General features: G+C 44.4%; 1 protein-coding gene across 9 annotated transcripts in view; it reads right to left on the minus strand.

Annotated features, from left to right (window-relative positions):
* The window catches only part of STX8 (syntaxin 8), a 243,525-nt gene that overhangs the window by 183,937 nt on the left and 36,984 nt on the right, over nucleotides 1-22,604 (minus strand). For all 9 annotated transcript variants that reach the window (XR_006607668.1, XM_045083381.1, XM_004760175.3 and 6 more), the window contains 2 exons: nucleotides 13,563-13,687; nucleotides 1,641-1,733 (listed from right to left, as the gene is read on the minus strand). Coding sequence is in view for 8 of the 9 variants with exons in the window: in XM_045083381.1 (XP_044939316.1) it covers nucleotides 1,641-1,733; nucleotides 13,563-13,687 (218 nt within the window). In the remaining variant the exon portion in view is untranslated. The remainder of the gene's footprint in view (nucleotides 1-1,640; nucleotides 1,734-13,562; nucleotides 13,688-22,604) is intronic.

Here is a 22,604-nt window from a genome sequence, read left to right on the forward strand (position 1 = left end):
AGTGAGAAGACTGCTTAGGATTCTCTCCCTCCAGCTCTGCCCACCTCTCTATAAAATTAATATATAAATCCCCCCTCCTTTTTTTTTAAAAGAACAATTATACCTATAATAAGCAGATTTTCTCTAGAGTTTATTTTCTTACTAACACTCTCTCCAGGAAGGAACTGGCCAATCACTGAATTATACGCAAATATGTAAATTAGTTAGCACCATCAGGAAAAGGACTCAGATATTCTCCCTTCAGTGCTTGAACTAGTAAGAAGCACTAGTAGGATTATAAAGATAGAGGGTTTCTCCATTTGCTTTAGCAATCTACTTATCCACCATAGACGATAAATAGATGAGTTTATTTCTTTATGACAAATGCAGTAGTGTTGTGCGAAGAAATGAACTCATTCTCTGTGGAGATTGAGAAAGGAAGTCCTTGCTGGACAGTATCCATTCCCAGGACTGCTGTGCTCACAGGCCTGTGGTCATTTTTCTTGAAAGCAAACCATCGCGAGCTTCCATGGTACTGTCCCCGGAGCTAAAGCCTTAGAACCTACGGGGGCTTCCTTAGAGAGGAAGGGCAGTGTGGTGAAAGAGCAGTCACAAGGATCCGATGACCCATGCTGGAATTTCGATGCTGGCACTTCTAAGTGATGTGATGTTAGGAGGCCCCTCGGCCACTCTGAGCTCCATCGCTAGCAAACAGGACTAGAATGGCCTTCATGACGCTGTGTACTGATTACATGCAATGACAAAGATGGAGGCCCTACTGTTTCTACACTTTCACACGTCACCTCCACACAGAAGCTTCTGACGTTCCTTCTCGTTGGTCCTGTGTTCTCGCTGAGCTCTGGGACCAAACCTCCAACTGTCTACTCAACACTGCCACTCGGATGACTCTTGGGCATCTCTAACTGGACATGTGCCACCTGGACTTGGGCTCTCCACTCACAGACCACTGGTCCCCCAACCCAACCAACTACTGCAGTACAAGTGCCATTGGTCACCTGCCTCTGTCCTCTTTCTCTCCATTCCAACGGCTGCACTGCTCATACCATGCGCCACATGGTGGGGTCCCCTCGCACCATGTGCCACAAGCTTGGGAGCTTTTCGCGGGGTGGGGGTGGGGGTGGCACCCTGACAAAGCTGTTTCCCCAAGCCATCCTGCTGTGGTTTTCAAATTATCTTGCTCCAACCAGATCTGTCACATCAAGTCCTGAGCAGCGATCTTCAAGCACTTTTCTGCCCCACGGTCTGCAATTTATGAGGGAAGAGGTGCCAGCTTCCCTGGGTGCGTGGATGCCAGAGTCCCCGTGGCCTGGAGGACCACACGTCAGTGTACAGCGCTCTGAGCAATTTCATCCCATTGTCACATAATGAAAAAGCTCCTCGGACACGTGGCTCATAAAACTAAGTATTTTTTAAAGCAGCGACGAAGGACTAGACATTGCCTATCAAATTTCTTTACATGGCATTCAGCTCACTACAATCTAACTCTGCCAAAAAGCACCCTCGACTGCGTTGAACTGTAATACTCCACGGGTGCTGAGCTACTTTACATGTCTTGTAGTCTTCAACTCGCTTCACAAATATCTGAGCCTCTCATATGCACGCTACACGGCAAACGTGCTCACCGCCAGACGTATTCTTACCGTTTTGTTCATCCAGTTCATTCCCAATTTCCTTCCCCATCTGTTTCTGCCGACTGATGATAGAGGATAGGGCATCCAGGCCTGCATCCTGTTCTGAAAGAAGAAAAAAGGCCACTAAAAACCAAAGGAAAACAATTTCGAGTCCACACCCAGGCATGTAATGCAATTCAATATACTATAAAAGTAACACTTAGGTCTGGAAAAGAGAAAAAAAACAGTTAATATTAAGAGAAAATAAAGAAAAAAATAGTAAATACCGATCTCATACCTTAAACGAAAACAGTTGTCAGATAAATTAAAATTTTAAATATTACAATGGAAATAACGAAAGATTTGACTACATAACGTTTAAACTTGAACACATAAAGAGCAAATGCAGATAGGTAAGAAAAATATTCCAATTTTCTAAATGGGCAAAGGAGAGAGACATGAAATTCACAAAGGAATACCAAAGGAAAAATAAATAAAGGCTTTGACAGCATTGATTTTTTTAAAGATATCGATAAAAATCAATGATGAGCTTTTTTTTTTTTTTGGATTATCATATTTGGAAGGACTGAAAAGCACGCCAGGCCCAGGGTTAACTGACGTGTGAAAGAGGAGCTCCGAAGCACTGCCATGGGAAGACGGGAAACGTACCTTTCTACAGGGTAAATCATGCCTACGTTGTCACCTCTCAACTGCATGTGTACGAACGTTAAGAAAACATTCAGATGGTATGCAACGAGGTATTTACGAGGATATCCCCTGAAACGTCTCCTGGGCTGTTTATCAGTTTACTGCCTTTCGGTCCCAAAGTCACCCTTTTTGGCTGCTCAGTGAAAACACGCCAGGATCCTTTAAGTACTTCTTCCTTTGCCTGCTCTGTTAATAGGCAGGACTGCAGACCCTTGGCATAAGGACGGTGTCTGGCTTCTGGGCTCCCTCCAGCTACCCCGACAAGCTCCTGCAATGCTTACAGCTACTCCCTCTGCTGGCGTGGCGGGTGGGACTTGGCGGGTGGGACTTGAGCTCACTGGCTGCGGAGTGCCCCGGGGCCCTGGTGGACCAGCTCTCCCTCGGGAGCGGCAGAGTGTCCTGCCCTGTTGCTCTCCTCCCCTGCTATGGTTAGTAGAAATGTTACATTTTCCCCTGTTCAAATCTCTTTTTCCTGATTGGACCCCAGATGCATACATGTATAGTAGTGAAAAACTGGAAACTATCTAATGCCCAAACACAGGGGTTTGTTTTAAAATATGTAGTATATTCCTAAGTAAAACACTAGATAGCTTTTAAAAAAAGATATCGTATATGAACATTTTGATGTTAAAAGAAGTTCATGATACATAGGTAAGCATGGATACAAAACATATATAATAAAATAGCATTTTTGCTTTAAAAAATGAAGACATATGACTTTGCTAGATTTTGAAAATTTAAAGGGAAAAGAATCCAAGTTATTCGAGATCCTTTCTTTAAAATGTGTCATTGCTCTCTTTGTTTCTGTTTTTGTGTTTCACAGGACAGTCTCCATGAGCTCTTTGAACTTTTCTCTTCACGTTCCGGGGCACTGGGGAAGAACATTCTGGGGCTGAGTCTAATGATAAGGGATCTTTCTACCCCAGCCATATGCTAGATGAGGGCAACGAGTCATTCGCAGCTTCACTTGCTGATGGGGATTTTTAAATGGCTGTGTCTCAGAAAAGCAGATCTACAAGAACAGAAATCACGAAGGTCTTTTCTTACCCAAGATCACATTAACATTTACTTATTTTTTTCCCTCGTCTTTTTATGGAATTAAGCCATTACACTTAACTTGTTAATTCATCTGGAATTTATTTAAACTAATGGTGTGAGGTAAGGACCCCTCAGTAACATGTCTTTGACACTATGTACATTTTTAACTATACAAATGACCTGCCATCTCCAGGGATTGTTCCAAGGGGCCATTTTATAGCAAAATCACTTTATAATGAGGACCTTTCGGGCTTGAGCAACAACCTTTTGGATGGCCTCCAAGAAAAATCTGTCGTCAACCTAGTGCTGCTATAGGATGACCGACCTTGAGGTACAGCTCCAAATGCATCTCAAGCACAGTCTATATGAGGGGTCAAGGGTCAATGTGGATTTAAAGGTAAAACAATTTAACTAGAATTAGGAAAAGAATCAGGAAAGCCCTGAAGTTGCTTTATCTGGCAGAGACCTAGATTATGAATGGAGATACCAATACTCCTGCACTCTTTTCTCTCAATCTTGGCTCACCGCCTGACTTGACTACCAAAAGGTTATCTTGCTGATGCAAAACAGAATGAGGGTCGAAAACTCTGGGCCACTTATTTCTGTAAGAACCTGGTAGCTCCTCACTAGGATAAAGTTTCCATTCCATAATGCAAAGACACAGAGGGTCCAGGTAATGGAGATGATGTGTATGTATTAACGATCACACTGATGACCTGAGCTTCTCCAGGCTTACGGTGGCATTTCCAAGGGGATGCAGTGCAGTCACCCGAGTGGCACTGAGCAACAGTAAATGCTACTCACAGAGACAGAAGCAATCAAGACCCATGCAATTATGTGAAGCCGTGCAAAAATACGCTAATGGCACGCTCGTAGCTCACTGCCCCTAATCTGCCCTCCATCACATAACCCCAGTCACTATGATATCATAACCATTTGCCACACACCACACTCTATCAACCGTCTGTCAGTATTACAATGGTGTTAGTTTAAGGATGGATGAGCACGTTACCCAGAGTAACGGCCCCCTGAAGATGTCCACATCCCAACCCCTCAAACCTGAGATTAGGAGACTTTCCATTGCAAAAGTAACCATGCGGATGTGATTCCGGCTACAGAATCTGAGCTGGCAGAGGGTTCTGGATGATCCAGCTGGGCCCAGTATAACCGTGAGTCCTTCAAAACAGAGAATCTGTCCCAGCTGTGGTGAAAGGGAGACTTGAAGAAGGTCAGGGAGATGCAAGTTGCTGGCTCTGAACACTGAAGAAGGGGACTGGGAGCCAAGGTATGTGGGCGGGGGGGCTCGAGGAGCCAGAAAAGGTGAGGGAACGAATTCTTCCCTGGAGCCTCCAGAAAGGAACCAGCCCTGCCAACACCTTGATCTTGGCCCAGGAAGAGCTGTATTGAACTTGTGACCTGTAGAACAGGAAGATAATAAACTTGCGTATTAAGTCCCTAGGTTTGTGCAAATTTATTGCAGCAGCAACGGAAAACTAATACAGTCATTGTTTCTGAAAATCCCCTCGGAATAATTAGGTGTTTGGATCCTTCCTATCTTTAGACGCTCGGAAAAACCATCCCCTCACTGAACATCATGTAATTGTGGGAGGGCTATCTGGTGGCTCTAGATCAGAGAGGGACAATCATCACAACATGTTCTTGCCAAAAATAACAAACTCAATTCTGATCAAGCCACCAAATCTAACTACCAATTTACAGAAAATATGTGGGGAGAGGAATATGTTAAACAATATATGGGATTACAAATAGCAAGTCTAGATAGTGGGAAAGTATAGGGCGAATGACCTTCCTTCTTCAACAGAGAAACTGCAAAGGGAAAAAGAGAGGGTTGGCAAAAGCACCTATCTATTAAAGACACTTAAGGGACATATCAATCAGTTGCAATGTATAGACCACATTCAGATCCTGAATCGGATGACCTAAAAAAAAAATCCATCGTGGGAAATCTGGGAGATATGAACACTGGGTATTTGATTATCTTAAGGTATTCCCATTAAATTATTAAGGGTGATAATGGCATTACGGTTATATTTAAAAAAAAAAAATCTTTACCTTTTATAAATATGCTTTAGAGATACATTCCCAAATATCCACCGCTAAAAGGGTTTGTCCTCTAGGATTTGCTTCAAAAATAATCTGGGGGGAGTGGTGCCTGGGTGGCTCAGTAGGTTAAGGCCTCCGCCTTCAGCTCAGGTCATGGTCCCAGGGTCCTGGGATCAAGCCCCACATTGGGCTCTCTGCTCGGCAGGGAGCCTGCTTCCTTCTCTTTCTCTGCCTGCCTCTCTGCCTACTTATGATCTCTGTCTGTCAAATAAATCAATAGAATCTTAAAAAAAAAATCTTAAGAAAAATAATAATCCAGGGGATGGACAGTGTGGGGAGGTGGGTAGATGAAGAGATGAAACAAGACTGGTTAGGAGTTGGTAATGGTTGAAGCAATTGATGGGCAAAATGGGACTGTTACCTTATTTTACCTACCTCCTTATTTTTGAAACTGGCCATGGCAAAAGGTTACCAACATTTTAACAGGCAGAGAAAACCGAGGGACATTCCTAAGAGCTGCCACCCCTGACCAAGCACATGACCAGGGCCCCAATGGCTGGAGCTGTGTCTTCCTTTCCTGTATTTTCACCCCAGTTCTGAGCCCAAGCAATGGCACTGAGCATACTTAATTAATATGCTTCCATCAAGGAGTGACCACAGAGGGCCCACTAGGCTTGCACAAGAATGCACTTTATTCCCCGGTGGACATGGGGGAGGGCTTGCGGGCAATACTAGACATTCCTGAGTTTAGGTGATAGGAAAAGTAGTTGATGCTTTGTCAGTCCAGGGCCCAGAAAGAAGCAATGGGAATTCTCACATTTGACGCAAGGAGGAACTCTCCTTGGATAAGGGGAAGTAAGGGACAGAGGAGGAAGGCTGGACACACTGGATAAAATTAATTACTCCATTGGGAAAACTCCCAGATGCTTCTATTTTTGTTTGCGTTTTAAGATTTGGGGAGAGGAATCCTGGCATAGGTAACAGCCACGAGAAAGGGTATCTTCCAAGAAGGTCATCTGTGAAGTTACAGTTGCTGGGGTTTGAAGGTGAGCTGCCCAGCTTTGCCGGGTCTGGCCAGCCACCTTCCCCACCGCTATTCCACACGCCGACCCAGAGGGACCTGAGAACACAGAAGTCCAGAACAAGTGCCCAACTTTCTGCTGGAATCTAGAAAGAATGTCGACGGAATCATGGTACGAAGAGATGGCATTAAAACCCTACGTACAGAGCCCCTGAGTAAAAGTGGAAGGGCACGTCCTCTCCTCCACGGTCAGCTATCCAACTCAAGAGGCAAGGGTCTGTCCTACCCAAAAAGTGACCCTTCTCTCTTCTGTCTCAGGGATTTTTGAGGTGATCTGGTTAATGCTGGCCCCTCACCCGTCTTCTGCCTCATGTCCATCGGTGCCTCAAATTACAGCTTCGGGAGCACAGAAGCCAAAGACTGGCCAACTGGTTGTCATGAGGCTTCATTTCGAAGTTAGAAAAGGAAAGCATTCATTGCCTTGAGTCTAAGTTCTACCGATGAACTGTTATTTTAGGATGATTTTCAAAGTGTTTTCTAAGGGTCAACAGAAGTACAGAAAAGCTCATGGATTCCATGGGTGAAAGGAAGTTAGACATGACCCTTCGGGGCCCTTGTTTCTTCTAGTGCAGGGCCCGGCAATGAAGTAAAACCACGGCAACCTGAGCCCATCCCCAAGCTTCTTCAGATAGGGGTTTAACGTCATGATTGCTTCCATTGTTTTTAGTGTGCATGCGTATCCTTGAAAAACAGCTCACTGGGAAAGTGAAGAGGAATACAGCGCTTTAGAACACCAAGGTAAGGGGAGAAGAAGAAAATGTCTTGAATACAGCCAGTAACTGTGCCCTACTCCTTCATGCGTCCATCCCGTCCCCACCCTCCACGCACCCCCAAAGGTGATGGAGCAAACAATAAGGACGCTCTCTGCTTTGGAGACCCGACACAAAACACGGCAGGCGGCACCCTCTCGCACCTGACCTATAGCAGCCTCCGCACCGAGCGCCCTCTCAGTGACGAGAATACTTCTCCTGATGGAAAGCAGCTTTTCTGGGCCAAAAAAAAGCAACAGTGCCAGAAAATTCATTACTACTAGCAAGCAAGACACTTCTTTCAGGAACATGAACGCAGAAGGATGAGTCACTGTAGGTGAACAGCTGTGCACAGCACCCTATGTGGTTTATTTTGCTTCAGACATAATAACGAGAGAAGTACACAGTATTAAAGAGATAAGGGAGGCACAGGGGTTCATTTACTAGATAATTCCACTGTGGACAGGAGTTCAAGACAGAATTAGACTTCTGCTTCTGGCCAAGAGGGACTGACAGGGATCTGATTTACTTCTGGTCTGAAACAACTGAAAAAGAAACAACTGGAAAAAACAAAACAAAACAAAAACAAAAACAAACACAAAACCACAGGCAAAATACATAAAACTACAGTTGAGAGATGCGGAATGGATCAGGAAATGAAGGCGAGTGCTCCCCAAGGGATGGGAAACAAATGAGATGAGCTCTAGCGCTGCCCCACATATTGCCTGGCATGGGGGGCCCAGCGCTGAGAAGCATCCAAATAGGTCAAGGAGGGGAGAGTCCACAGGGCATAGCACAGAGGGGAGAGGGCTGCGCAAAGAGGTTTGCACAGGGCCCACCTTGAGGTGTCAGTTGGGTGATCGTTAACCAGGATCCATGTGTAAGGGAAAGAACCATCTGAAAGCCAGAGTGAATGACCCTCTGAGCTCAGACGGGGTTGGACATAGCTCCCATTCCCACTAACCAGGTCACCTCATGATTTACGGGGCGTAAGAGTTCTCAGAATGCCTGTAGCTCTCTAGCAGGCTAGACCACTCGACGCTGGAGCGGCGAACATCTTATGAAGGGCCAGACAGCAAATATCTGGGACTCTGTGGTTCATAGGGTCCCCAGTACAGCTATTCAATTCTGACGCTGAAGCAGGGAAGCACCCATAGGTAATACATAAGTAAGTGAGCAGGGCTGTGCTCCCACAAAAGTTCATTTGAATTGTATACAATTTCTACAAGTCATGAAATCATCTTCTATTTTTCAGCCACTTAAAAATGGAAGAACTGTTTTTAAGCCTACAGCCTGTTACAAAAACAGGTGGTGATGAGACGTGGCCCACACATCATGGTTTGCTGACTTCCCTAAAAAAAAACACCGTTCTGGTCCACCTGACAAAATAATACTCAAATAACTGCACCGCCCCTCCCCCCCGAATCCCAAGAAAACTTCTGGAAATACAAAAATATCTACTACCAAACAAAAGAAAAATTCACACCTGGCTTCCAAATGAATGTTCCCTGGCTAAGATTAGAAACAAAGCAAGGACGCCTGCTCTTACAATTTCTTGTCGACATTGTATTGGAGATTGTAGCAAGTGCAATAAGGCAAGAAAAAGAAATAAAAGGCATCCAAATTGAAATTAATAAGTAAAACCACAATCATTAAAAGAATGTCAGAGTGGATCAAGAAAACAAGAGTCAACTACATATTGTCTACAAGAGCCCCACTTTAAATATAAAGGCACATATAGATTAACAGTAAATGGATGGAGAAAGACAAATTGTACTAACACTAATCAAAAGAAAACAGGAGTAGCTATACTAATTTCAGACAGAGCAGACCTCAAAGCAAGTAATTATCAGGGACAAAGACAATCATCATCTACAGAGAAGAGGGCTGATTCCCAGAAGACACAGCCATCTTTAATGTGTACATGCCTAAACAAAAGAGTATCAAACTACATGGGGCAAAAACTGATAGAACTGCAAGGAGAAATAGATAAACCCATTATTAGAGTTGAGATAGAACATCACTCTATCAGAAATAGATCCAGTAGGCAGAAAAATCAGTAAGTTGAACTCTCCACCATCAATCAACTGGATATAAGGCACATCTATAAACTATGTCATCCAACAAAAGCAGAATACATGCACTTCTCAAGCTTACATGGAACATTCACCCAAGATAATCCACATTCTGGACCACAAAACGTACATTAACAAATTTTTTAAAAATAGAAATCATACAATGTCTGCTCCCAAACTACAATGGAATGAAATTAGAAATCAGTAACAGAAAGATAACTACAAAACACCCCAATACATGGAGATTAAACAACACACTTCTAAATAACACATGATCAAAAAGAAATCTCAAGGGAACTTTCCAAATACTTTGAAGTAAATGAAAATGAAAATAAAGCTAAATTCACCAGATTTGGCAAAAGCAGTACACAGAGGGAAAGTTATAGCACTGAATATTTATGTTAGGAAAAAAAGAGAGATCTAAGATCAAGAGTCTTCCCACACTTCAGAAAACCAGAAAAAGAGCAAATTAGGGGCGCCTGCATGGCTCAGTCTGTTGAATGTCTGCCTTCGGCTCAGGTCATGATCCCAGGGTCCTGGGATCCGGCCCCGCGTCAGGCTCCCTGCTCACCGGGAGCCAGCTTCTCCTCCTCCCCATTTGTGCTCTCTCTCACTCTCTCTCTCTCTCTCTTTTTTTAAAGATTTTATTTATTTATTTGACAGAGAAAGACACAGCGAGAGAGGGAACACAAGCAAGGGAAGTGGGAGAGGGAGAAGCATGCTTCCTGCTGACCAGGGAGCCCAAAGTGGGGCTCCATCCCAGGACCACGAGATCATGACCTGAGCCGAAGGCAGACACTTAACAACTCAGCCACCCAGGTGCCCCTCTCTCTCTTTAAATAAATAAAATCTTTTTTTTAAAAAAAGAGCAAAGTAGGGGCACCTGGGTGGTAAGCAATTGCCTTCGGCTCAGGTCATGATCCTGGAGTCCTGGAATTGAGTTGCGCATCGGGCTCCCTGCTCAGCAGGGAGTCTGCTTCTCTCTCTGACCCTCCACCTTCTCATGCTCTCTCTCTCTCATTCTTTCTCTCTCTCAAATAAATAAAATCTTAAAAAAAAAAAAGAAAATTAAATCCAAAGTAAGCAGAAGAAATAGTAAGTCAATGAAATTTAAATAAGAAATCAACAGAGTAAAATCAATGAAACCAGAAAGATCAATAAAATCAGTAAGCTTCTAACAAAGCTAACTAAAAAAAAGAGAGAGAGAACACAAATTACTAATCAGAAATTTAAAACGTGCACATCACTACAGCTCTAATGGATACTGAAAAGATAATAAAGAAATATTATGGACAACTTTATGCCCACAAATTTGATTACCTACATGATAAGGCCTAACTCCTAGAAAGACAAAAGCTGCCAACATTCACACAAGAAGAAACTGACAATCTGAATAGGTCTGTATCTATTAAAGAAACTGAATTAACAATAAACTCCCAAAACAGAAAACACCAGGCCCAAATGGGTTCACTGGTGAATTCTACCAAGCAGCAAAGGTAGAAATTACACCAATTCTCTACAATCTCTTCCAGAGAACAGAAGCAAAGAGGATAATTCCTAAGTCACTTTCTGAGGCCACCATTGTCCTAATACCAAACTAGACAAAGACATTAAAGAAAAGAAAAACACAGACCAGTATCACTCTAATAGATAAAAAGAATTCTCAAAAAAATTGGCAAATCAAATCCAATGATGTATAATATACCACAGTCAGTGAGCTTTATCCTAGGTATGCATGCCTCGTTCAACATTCAAAAGCCAATTAATGTAATCCATCATATTCACGGGCTAAAAAAGAAAATCCATATGATCGTATCACTAGACGCAGAAAAAGCACTTAACAAAATCCAACATTCATTCATGATTAAAAACTCTCAGTAAACTAGGAATAAAGGAGAATTTCCTCAACTTGATAAAGAATACCTATGAAATTCCCAGAACTAACATCACACTTGATGGTGTGAAACTGACGCTTTTCCACTAGGATCAGGTACAAGGAAAGGATGTCCTCTCCCAACACTCCTTTTCAACATTGTATGGAAGTTCTAGCTCATGCAACCAGATGAGACAAGACAAGACAAAAAAAATATGTACAAACTGGGAAGAAAGAAATAAAACTTTGTTTAGAGATGATAGGATCATGTAACGGAAAAGATCCAAAAGAATGAAAAAAATCTCCTCAAACTAAAAAGCAATTATAGCAAGGTTGCAGGATACAAAGTTAATATACGAAAGTCGTTCACTTCATTATAAACCAGCAACGAATGGGTGGAATTTGAAATTAAAAACACAATACCATTTATTTCAGCATCCCTCACAATGAAGTACTTCGGTCTAATCTAACCAAATAAGTATAAGATCTCTATGAGAAAAACTATAAACTGGTGAATGGAATCAAAAAAGAACTAAGGGGCACCTGGGTGGCTCAGTGGGTTAGAGCCTCTGCCTTCAGCTCGGATCATGATCTCAGGGTCATGGGATCGAGCCCCACATTGGGCGCTCTGCTCAGCGAGTAGCCTGCTTCCCCCTCTCTCTCTGCCTGCTTCTGCCTACTTGTGATTTCTCTCTCTGTTAAATAAATAAAACCTTCAAAAAAAAAAAAAAGAACTAAAAGAGAGATATTCCATGTATGTGGACAGAAAGACCCAACCCCCCCCAACTTTATACATCTAACGCAATTTTTTTTTAGATTTTATTTGTTGCAATAAATCGAATGCAATTTTTTTTTTTAGATTTTATTTGTTTATTTGAAAGACAGAGATCACAGTAGGTAGAGAGGCAGGCAGAGAGAGAGAGAGGAAAGCAGGCTCCCCACTGAGCAGAGAGCCCAATGTGGGGCTCGATCCCAAGATCCGCATCGGGCTCCCCCACTCAGTGGAAACCTGCTTCTCCCTCTCCCATTCCCCTTGCTTGTGTTACCTCTCTTGCTGCCTCTCTCTCTGTCAAATAAATAAATAAAATCTTAGAAAAAAAAGAGTTATCCTAAAGCTACAGTATTTAAGACACTGTGCTACAGATGAAAGAACAGATCAACAGAACAGAACAGACTGCCCAGAAATGGACCCACAGAAATATCATAATGATCTCTGACAAAGCAGCAAAGGCAAAGGCAGTAGAGAAACACGGTCTTTTCGACAAATGGTGTGGGAACAAATGGACACTCATATGCAAAAGAACCTTCCAGTACATTTTCCTGTGTACTGAAAACTGCTCTAAAAAGAAAGAAAAAAGAGAGTCCTACAGACTTTATGAAAAAGCTCTGAACAAATTACTGAGTTTAACAAGGCTGCATGATCCAAGATCAATATACACAAATCAGTTGTACTTTTACACATTAGCAACAATCATTAGTAGAAATTTTAAAATGCCATTAAGAAGAGAATAAAAAATGTGAAATACTTAGTTGTAAATCTGATACAAAACATACAGGACACAAGTAGTGTCATACATTTCTCAAAACTTCTTGAATCGTACATTTTTAAGTATGTGCTGTTTATGACATGTCAAGTATATCTCAGTAAAACTGTTCTGAAAAGGTATTAGAAAGAAAGACATACCCATAATACACAAAAACCATGTACAAAAACAGGCACGTGAAAAATGTCTATGACACACATTAAACAAAAATGTCAAAGCTATGGCATTACCCTATATCATGATTTCACTGACATAAAAGTATGTGTGCTTCTATGTGTATGTGTGTGTAGGAAAAAAGCCTGAGGACAGATATATTGATCTGTTTACAGTCTGAGATTAGAGGACCAATAAGAGAAGCGCTCCACATTACATATCCCTGTATTGTTTTAACTTTCCATAACAATCATGCATTACTTGTGAAATTTAAAAATGCAGAAGAAACAATTAGGCTTAAAAGCCACTGGACAAGATGAACTTGAAGGTAAGAGCTAAATGGACTTATTTTGTAGAAGAAAAAGAGGGGAGTGTTGTGTTTGGAGAATGAGTCCCATCATGGAGTGAAGGGAGGGAGGCGCGTACATCAGATTCGCCCGGGTTTACGAGACTCAGAGCTCTGGGAGCGCTCTCCCTCCCAGTGGAAATCATTACTTCCATGGGCTCCCTGGTGGACGACACCATCTGTCTATGCCTCAGGATATCACCAAGAGCTTTCGAAGACCAACAGCTTTCCCCGTGACCTTCAATGGTGGTAAGGAACATTCGAGAAGGTAGTAAAATTCTGACAAGGTCTCTGGGCCTGCCCTCTTGCAGTGTTCAATACCTTGGATAATTTTCTGCTGCTGTTGCCGGAGTTCATCAAAACCCAAACCTCTGGTTTCCTCTGGCTCCTCAAAGAGCCAAGGGTTGGGGACTCCTCGCTTAGCCCCTCCAGTCATCAGGCTGGACCTGGAACAAGATGAAATGCGTTACATAAGTCAAAAAATATAGCTCTGCTGCAAATTACTCCCGCAAGCGCAGAGGTGGCCAGCCTCACATGCTTTGCAAATTCAATTCAACCACAATTTATTGCATCCTTAGTTTATGCCAGCAACTGTGTTCAGTGCTGGAAGAGGTTTGAGGATGAATGAGGCACAGGCCTGGTCCCCCGGGAATTACAGCCTGTTAAGGAGACTACAGCAGCATATAATAGCTTTACTAATCTTCCAAGATATATTTGAGTCAATAATCATAAATGAGGGTCTTAAATTTCATAAACATGAGGCCAAACAGAAGTGGCCTCTTCATTATCTGTCTCATAGGCTACGTGACACCAAAGGCACAAATACTATTTCTCAACAAGATACAATGTTGCAACCACAGATTGCAGCATTTAAAAATGACCACGGCATTTCTTATTAAAGAGGGTTGGGTTGCGTAAGAAAGAAACAGATACAGGGTTTCAAATCCGATCTCACAGACACAATGTAGCACTCATGCCATAATAAACAAATTCTGAATTATCAGTCTTAATCTTTAGTCGCCCTAGTAGCCCACATACCCCTTCTGCGCCAGGCAGAGTGGCGTCCTTGCTGTCCAAGGAACAGGAAACACACACATTCTCAGCCTCGGTTTATAGGATTTTCATCTCCAGTATTTCCCTTCCTGTCCGCACCTGCCCACATTCCTCAATGACCACCTTGTTCATGAAACCGTCTCTGGCCATTTCAAGCCACAAATGAACAGTCACTCCTTTGGGAGACTGGTTCATAGGAGTCATAAAAAATGATGGTGACATTATCATAGTCGTGGTCACAACGGGGGTGACACGTAGCAAGCACATGCAGTGAGCACAGCTCCAGACGGTGTGCACGATTCACTCACCTCTCCCCTACTCATGACTCCTCTAGCACTTTGCACAGTTCTTGTGTTGCCTGGAAATAAGTGCTACCCCATTGCTGAACCTTTTATGTAGGTGAGCCTCACATCTACTAGCTGACAGCAGGAACCGGAAGTCACCCTTGGCGGGACTCGATCCCCCGCCCCAACCCAAAGTGAGCAGCTGTTGACACAGGTTCAAATCCGGGCCCTACCCCCTACCAGCAAATCTGGACAGCCAATCCTACCACCAAGGGCTGCCGGGGAGGAAATAAAATAATCCATTTACCCAACAAACATTTAATTCGAGACTTAGTATGTGCTAGGCATTCTCATTCAAGGGAATGAGAACAAAACAGAATATAGGAGAAACAGGCCAAAATCTCTGCACTGACAGTGTACGCTTTTTTGTTATAGGAGTTCCTTCCTTTCTGGTGGTGGCAGGTAGGAGGGAGCCCAGGAGGGAAATGTGTGGAAAGCCTTCAGTGTGGTCCTTGGAAGATAAGTTATTCAACCAATGGTAACTAGTCTCGTTCCCTTGCTGAACGCACTGCACGGCCAGGGCAAATACCATGCATACGGGACACTGCGCACACTAAGCACGAAGGGCTGTACCAACTTCATTTTCAGTCGAGCACTCTGCAACCTATAGAAGATGCTACAGATTGAGAAACAAACCCAGGCAAGAAGAAAACTTTGAACTTCCTTGGATTCAGATTTTAAGCACAGGGCTGCCCTCTACTCAAGGACACAGACATGCCAAAGAGAAGCACAGTTTGCTTCCATCTTGTCAAAATGGCAGGCACTGCTGTAAGGCCTTCCTTTACCAGAGGGCCTCAAGGATCTAAGACTTCAAGATGCCGGATCTGTCCCTAGAATAATCTGATTCAGGCTCATCTAACTCTGAAGATGGGGAAGAAAGCATCGGAGAAGGGGAAGGAAGAGGGAGTTTACAAAGTGTTCTTTGACTCTACCATCTCCTTGCAAACACCACTCTGGCTCAAAATAGGACTCCTACCCTTGACCTTAGCCGAAAGGCCAGGAAGCAATCAAAATAGGACTCCTATGGGAGGCTGTGTATGGAAACAAGTGCTAGGACCAATGCAGTGGGTTAGAGGCTCAGACAGTGACCTCAGCAGCGTGCTGTCTGTCACCAGCTCCGAGCAGCCACCCACTCAAATGAGTACACTGCACCTGCGTGGACAGTGGACATCGTTCCTCCAAAGTTATCGCTGGAATGTCAAGCAGGTGGCTCTTGCCACATTGAGAACTCGTTTTTACAAATGATTAAAGGAGAAAACAGAACAGATGTAATCAAACGGATTGAGCAATCTCAAAAACAAATGAGAACTATGGCCTTTACATATACATCCGTATTTAATGCATATGAGAGAACACGGGGCCGCATGGGCACTGCTTAATATTAACATCAAACACACAGGAGCCCAGCAGACATATGGGAAGGCAGACCCACAAAGGCCCTAAGCACTTACAAAACGGCTCTGGCCTCACTCTCACATAGTTCCATATAAAAGCAGTAGTAAGCAGTGTGTGACTGGCCAAAGTAGACCAACGCCACCATTCTTCCCTAACACATCTCTCCTTGGTTATCTGATTCCAAAGCATTGGAAGTTTGGAAAGTTTCCAAGTTTGGAAGTTCAAGGCTGAACTTTGTCTGTCTCTGCCCTTGGTGCATATACCTGGTTGATGCCCCAACTCCAGTGGGAAACTTGGCAATGGATACGTCTTTAACTGCGGGCACAGGTAAGATCACAGGCATCAATGTTTGCGGAAGACTTTTCTTTTCGTGAGGTTTTATGTTCAAGTTAATACTTGGAATGATACCTGTTATTACTCAGCATTCTCTGAGGCAAGAAGGAAAATATGAATGACTTTAAGACATGATTCCTGCTTTCAAGGAGTTTACCATTGAACTGAAAACAGAAACTAACCAAATGCAACATAATTTCATTAACCAGAAGAGTATCACAGCTAGCCTCGTATCCCTGGCCATTCCAACGACCTCTTCAGCTCTGTTCTTCTCACCCACAGAACAAGCAAACGAAGTAGGTCATTTCCAACCTGCTTTCTGGCCCAACCCTGGAGGAAGAGGACACCTTCATTACTAGGTAAAGACTCACTTTGAGAAGAGGGAGGCAGGTGTTTTTTATAATCCTGCAGCAGATGACTTTCTATCGGAAATCACTGAATTAGATGATCTTGAAGATCTGTACTTAAATTCTCTCTCATGAAGCACTAAATTGCATAAATAAGAGCAGGAAGAGGGGGGAAAATTTTCCTCCACAAAAACCTATTCTGTCCCCCCATTTTCCCAATTTGAATTCAAGAACACTACTGACCCATTGGCTCAGGATCGAAATCTTGGCATCAACTTTGACTTATAACCCCCAGCATCTATTGCATTAGCAAACCCATCAGAATATATCTAAGGTCTGACCATTTCTTCTCATGCTATTGCTTCTACTCCATGTCCGTTCCTGTCTCCTGCTTCTGCTTCTACCCTCCACAATCTAGTATCACCGTCGGCATAAAATGCAACACCTGTACTAGAACCTACAAGCCACACTAGCCTCCTTACTGTTTCTAGAACACAGTGCATGCATTCTCATCTCAGGTTCTTTGCATCTGCTGTGCCCCAGATGGCCCCGTAGCCTTGCCCCCTCACTTTATTCTCCTCTGCTGAGGTATCATCTCCTCAGGATGTCCCCTGACTACTCTTATCTCTGGGCTGCCTCAGTCAGTTAAGTATCTGACTCCTGGTTTAGGCTCAGGTCATGATCTCAGGGTCATGGGATCGAGTCCCAAGTCGGGCTCCGAGCTCAGCAGAGAGTCTGCTTGAGAGTCTCGCTCTCCCTCTGCCCCGTTCTCTCTCTCTCAAAGAAATAAATCTTTAAAAATAAAATAAAATAGGGGCACCTAGGTGGCTCAGTTGGTTAAAGCCTCTGCCTTCACCTCAGGTCATGATCTCAGGTCCTGGGATTGAACCCCACATGGGGCTCTCTGCTCAGCAGGGAGCCTGCTTCCCCCCATCCCCGCCTGCTTGTGATCTCTCTCTCTGTCAAATAAATAAATAAAATCTTAAAAAATAAAATAAAATAAAATAGTACCCTTCCCTGTAAATCCTCAGCCCGCCTCCTCCTTTTGCATTATTTTTCTCTATAGCATTTCAACAACTAGCCATTAGATAGGATGTAATTATTTATTTCCTGCCTCCCACACCAGACTAGAAGCTCCCTGGGGTAGGGACTGTCTTGCTCCTCCGTGCTCGGTGAAACAGGCACTGAAGGAAAAAACAAAGTTGAGGGAATTAGCTTATCCAGCGGAAACCAGGCCTGAATGAATGAAATCAGTCCACGGAGTCAGGAAATGGTAGTGTCACACCATCGTGCCGTGTTGTGTGTGATTTCAGAGGCATTTCAGAGGCATATCTCATTCATACGGTACATAAGTCTGTGTGTAAGTCAGAGCAGGTATTACGGACCAGAAAACCAAGGAAAAGAGATACCACGTGACTTTCTGGAGGTCACACACTTAGTGGCAGAGCTATAGATGACACCCACCTTTTCGCACTTTTTTTTTTCTTTTTAAGATTTTACTTATTTGAGACACAGAGAGAAAAAGAACACAAGCAGGGAGGAGGGTCAGAGGGAGAGGGAGAGGGAGAAGCAGTCTCCCTGCTGAACAGGGAGCCTGATGCAGGACTCCATCCCAGGACCATAAGATCATGACCTGAGCCAAAGACAGACGCTTCACCGACTGAGCCACCCAGGTGAACCCCCGCCTTCACGCTCGACCCAAGGCGCTGTCTCTCCACCACCTCAGGAGAGGCCTCATGAAGGTAGAGAGACTCGACAGAACCTTGCACAGTGGGTAAGGGTTAGCGGTATGGGGAGGGCGGGAAAGGACACACACGTGGATGAGGTCTCTGGGGCAGGGGCTGTGAGCCATACAGGGGCCCGGGATAAGAGTGGAGAGGGTGGAAGCTGGAGGGCTGGGTCTAACAGCCTTAATCCCGGGGCGTGCCTGCATCTGCTCTCCTCATCCCCTCCATCCTCACTCCTGCAGAGCCTTCTCATTTTCGCACGCTCGTTGTTTCTCATCCTAGAAATCCTCCGGTTCACAGCCAAGTTTCCCTAAAGAAGGAACTATGCTCACCAGCCTGACTTCTGCTGCCGTCTAAGGCTGCCCGGTCGCTCTACAAAACTCTTCCTCCTTCCCTGTGGTCTCCTTATGGCCTGAATGTCCCCTGTTGCCGCTCTGCCCCTTGTCCAGTCCTCATATGTCATGGCGACCATAGCCCTTGACAGTAGCCCTTATCCATGACCCAGCCTCTCCTCCCTTGGCTTCCTCCAGGCTACTCTCCCCCACGGGCAGTCTCTTCTCTGTGATTTGCAAGGCCCTCTTCCTCCACCTGCCCCTTAAACAGTCGTGCTCCTCAGCAATTCCATTCAGATGGTCTCTTCCTCCCATCTGATCTCTCTCTGGGCAATGCTCTCTGCTCCTGTGGCTGCAGGCTGTCCGAACAGGAGCCAGCAAGAGAGCTTGGGGGCCTCAGTCGGTGAAGCACCTGCCTTCAGCTCGGGTCATGATCCCACGGTCCTGGGAGCGAGTCTCACCTCTGGCTCCTTGCTCAACAGGGAGCCTGCTTCTCCCTCTGCCTGCAGCTCCCCCTGCATGTGTTCTAATAAATAAATAAAATCTTAAAAAAAAAAAAAAAAAAAACCAAACCCCAGGAGCTAACAGGTGCCCATGTACTTTTTCTGCCCTGGTACAGGTGAAACAGGACACATTCTCTTGGGTCCTTATGGCCGTGGGTTCGTAATGGGGCGCGGGGGGGCTGGGGGGGGGGCTGCTCCCCTCCCCAGCAGGGCAGGATCAGAATCTGAAACCCCACACAGCAAAATCCAAGGGAGGCAGGTCTTCTCTCCCCCGCATCCTGATTGAAAATCACCATGCTCGAGACTTTCAGCTTCACCTCTACCTATGAAATTGTCCTGCAGGCTCCCCTTGCACATAGGTCTTCTTGTTTGGGACCTCCAACTGGGTATTCCACTGCAAACCCAATATACCCCAAATCACACCCACCCTTTCACCCCACAGCCTCTCTTCTCCTACGCGCAGGCACTCTTCAGGTGAGTGGCAACACTGGATTCCCAAGTCACCCAAACCTGTCTCCCTTGTATGATTTTTGCTCTCCCCGCCCCCCCCCCATCTCATCCATTCCCAAGGCCTCCCTCAGGGCCGTGCTCAAGTCTCAGCCCTTCTTTCACCCCCTGCGGGTGCTGCCTTGCTTTAGACCCTCATGTCCCCACGCTCTGGGTCACCTGCGCCCAAATCACCTTGTGCCCTGCGATCAGAACTCTCCTCCTAAAACAGAGATCTAGCCGGGACATCTCCTGCCATAAAACTTTCGCAGCTCCCTAGAAGCAACAGCGACTTTAAACTCAACAATGTGGCCCCAAGGGTCTCTGCCACTTCGTCTCCCGGCACCCCCATCCCTACCCTACTCTTCCTTCAGCCCCACAAACCGCTCACGGCTTCTCAGACAAAGGCACAAACTTTCACGCTCTCATGTTTTTGTATGAGTCTGGAGGGTCCCCACCCCCCACCCTTTGTCCATCTGGCAAAATTCTATTCATCCCCTAAGGCTCAACTCAAATGTCACTTCTCCTGTTTGGTCCTTCCTGATCCCCTTCCCCACCCCCCCACCCCCTGAATCAATCACTCGCGGGCGCTCCCATGGCACTTTGTTCAAAACCTCCAACGTGGCATTTATCAAGCAGGATTGTAGTGAGTTATTTACTTATCTGTCTCCCTTCCTAAATTATGAGCTCTGCGAGGAAAGAGGCCACATGACAGTCATGTTTATATCCCTCGTAGCCAAAAAGAAAAAAAAAAAACCCAACCCCAAACCCCCAAAAAACCAGTGCCTTGCAACATGCCAAAGAACAAGCACTCAGTACATGTTTATGCAACAGAACCAGGAAAACCACTGAGCTCTTTAGGCAAGAGGGAGACAAAATCAGAGCAGTATCTAACATCTTCATCTTGAGAGATTAAAAAAAAAAAAAAAAAAAAACAAAACTTAATCAGTTGTTGGGTGCCTCCGAGTCCAGCAGCAGAAACTAATAATGTTGAAGCAGATGAAAAGGGTATCACCAGAAAGAAAATTCTTTTACTGAAACACAGTACAGCTCAACCCTGCTTCCAGAATGACACGGAGGGAGTGTTTCTCTTCTAGAAGGAAGTTAAGGAAGGGAAATGCTAAACACTACGCTCTGGAAGCTAGGAGAGACTGGAAATTTTTTTTTTTTTTAAATATACCAGTTATTTTTCCTCCATATTCTTTCAGGATGGAATTTCTCTAACAAATACAATTTCTGAAATGAACACATTAATAAATGGGTTGGATACCTGTCTTATAAAGATTTTATACCAAAAGGTTTCACAGTTGCTTCTAAAGATATAAAAATATTTCATTTTTATTCCCAAAAGCAAATGATATGCATGAAATTATGACACTACCTGGGGGTAGGGCCGGGGCAGGTAACCCATGTTTCTCCGCTGACAAATGGGCTGAAGTTTGTTGGGAGCTGGTAGGGAAGGGCGTTCTCATCACACAGATATTGAAAGAGCAGTGAATTCCAAGAGGTAGCTTTCCTTTGCTGTTCTTAGTATCTCAGAAAAGATGTCCAAATGACTATATAAAATGTCTGTTTTGTCTAGAAAAGTATCAGTGTTTGAGTATTCACAGACCACAGGGTGGTGTGCAAACAGGACCGGAGAAGGTATTTCTAGGGTGTCCGTGAGCTGATTCAGAGCCTGTGAAACTCTGCAATTCGACTTGTCCAAAAAGATGAGAAAATGCTACCGCGGTATGCAAAGGGTAATTCCTTTCTCCGAACTTTTCTTGGCAGTTTCTTTCCACGAATATAAAGATGCACACGGGCTCAAATTTCAATCAGAAATAGATTCTTTGACATAAATTCTTGGGAGGCAAAATCTGGCAACAATATGCGGCCTGGATTATGCTGAGGAGAGGCCGCAGGAAGGGAGGGGGGCCAGGAGGCTGGTGGAATTCAGGCGGAAGGTGACAGGGGTCTGGATGAGGGAAATGACAAGGGGGAACAGAAAGAGAGGGACAATTCCCGCAGTGACTCACAGAAAAACTCCCCAAGCATTGGTGAACAGACCAGAAACAGGGTATAAAGATTTTCAAACGTGAGGGGCTCAGGGAAGTGACACAACCTAGCGGAAGAGGAATTTTTTTAATTTCCTTCTAGAATCTTCTCAAACTTCTACATAGTTCCTAAGAGCAACACGAAAGTAAAACTGCTCCTGCTACTCTCTGTGGCCCTGTTTGCTAGATGGCCAACCTCTCTAGGCCAGGACTCTATCCTGTTTTTCTGTACCCCATCCACCTGTCTATCCACCCTTCCAACAAGTACTTCCTGAGCACCTTTGTCAAGCCAGGCTCTAAGCTTGGGGCTTGGAAGTGAACAAGACAGACCAATATCTGACCTCATAGGAACTGATACTCTGGGGACCCTAAATGGCCTCACATTGTGCCTTTTGCAAATACTCAATAATTGTTTTTGTGAAGTTGAACACATCATCTTTATTGAGTCTGAGGCCAGAACAGGTAAGAACTCAAACAAGGAAAATATCCTCTTACATATCACCCAAGAAGACCCTTGCCATGGCATCTCTAAAATCTACCGCAGTCAAATATTTTTCTAGTTTTATCCATTCCCACGTTTCCTTTCCTCCCTGCCAACCACGCTGCCCAACAAGAAGTATTAATGTTAAGTTACAAACTTGACAAGAGAGTTCACAGAAGAACAGAAATGGAAGCTGGAGAAGGTCATGGTCAGTTTTGACCTCCAAACCCAAGTTCAGAAATCCAGGTGTGCTTCTCCTAAGGGTTACCCAAGCAGCCCCAAATCGAGAAAATAAAACCAAAAGGAACAGTTCTTTACCCTAAGTG

This window comes from Mustela putorius, unplaced genomic scaffold (assembly GCF_011764305.1).
Source record: "Mustela putorius furo isolate JIRA1106 unplaced genomic scaffold, ASM1176430v1.1 tig00000695_pilon_pilon_pilon, whole genome shotgun sequence".
Lineage (NCBI taxonomy): Eukaryota > Metazoa > Chordata > Mammalia > Carnivora > Mustelidae > Mustela > Mustela putorius.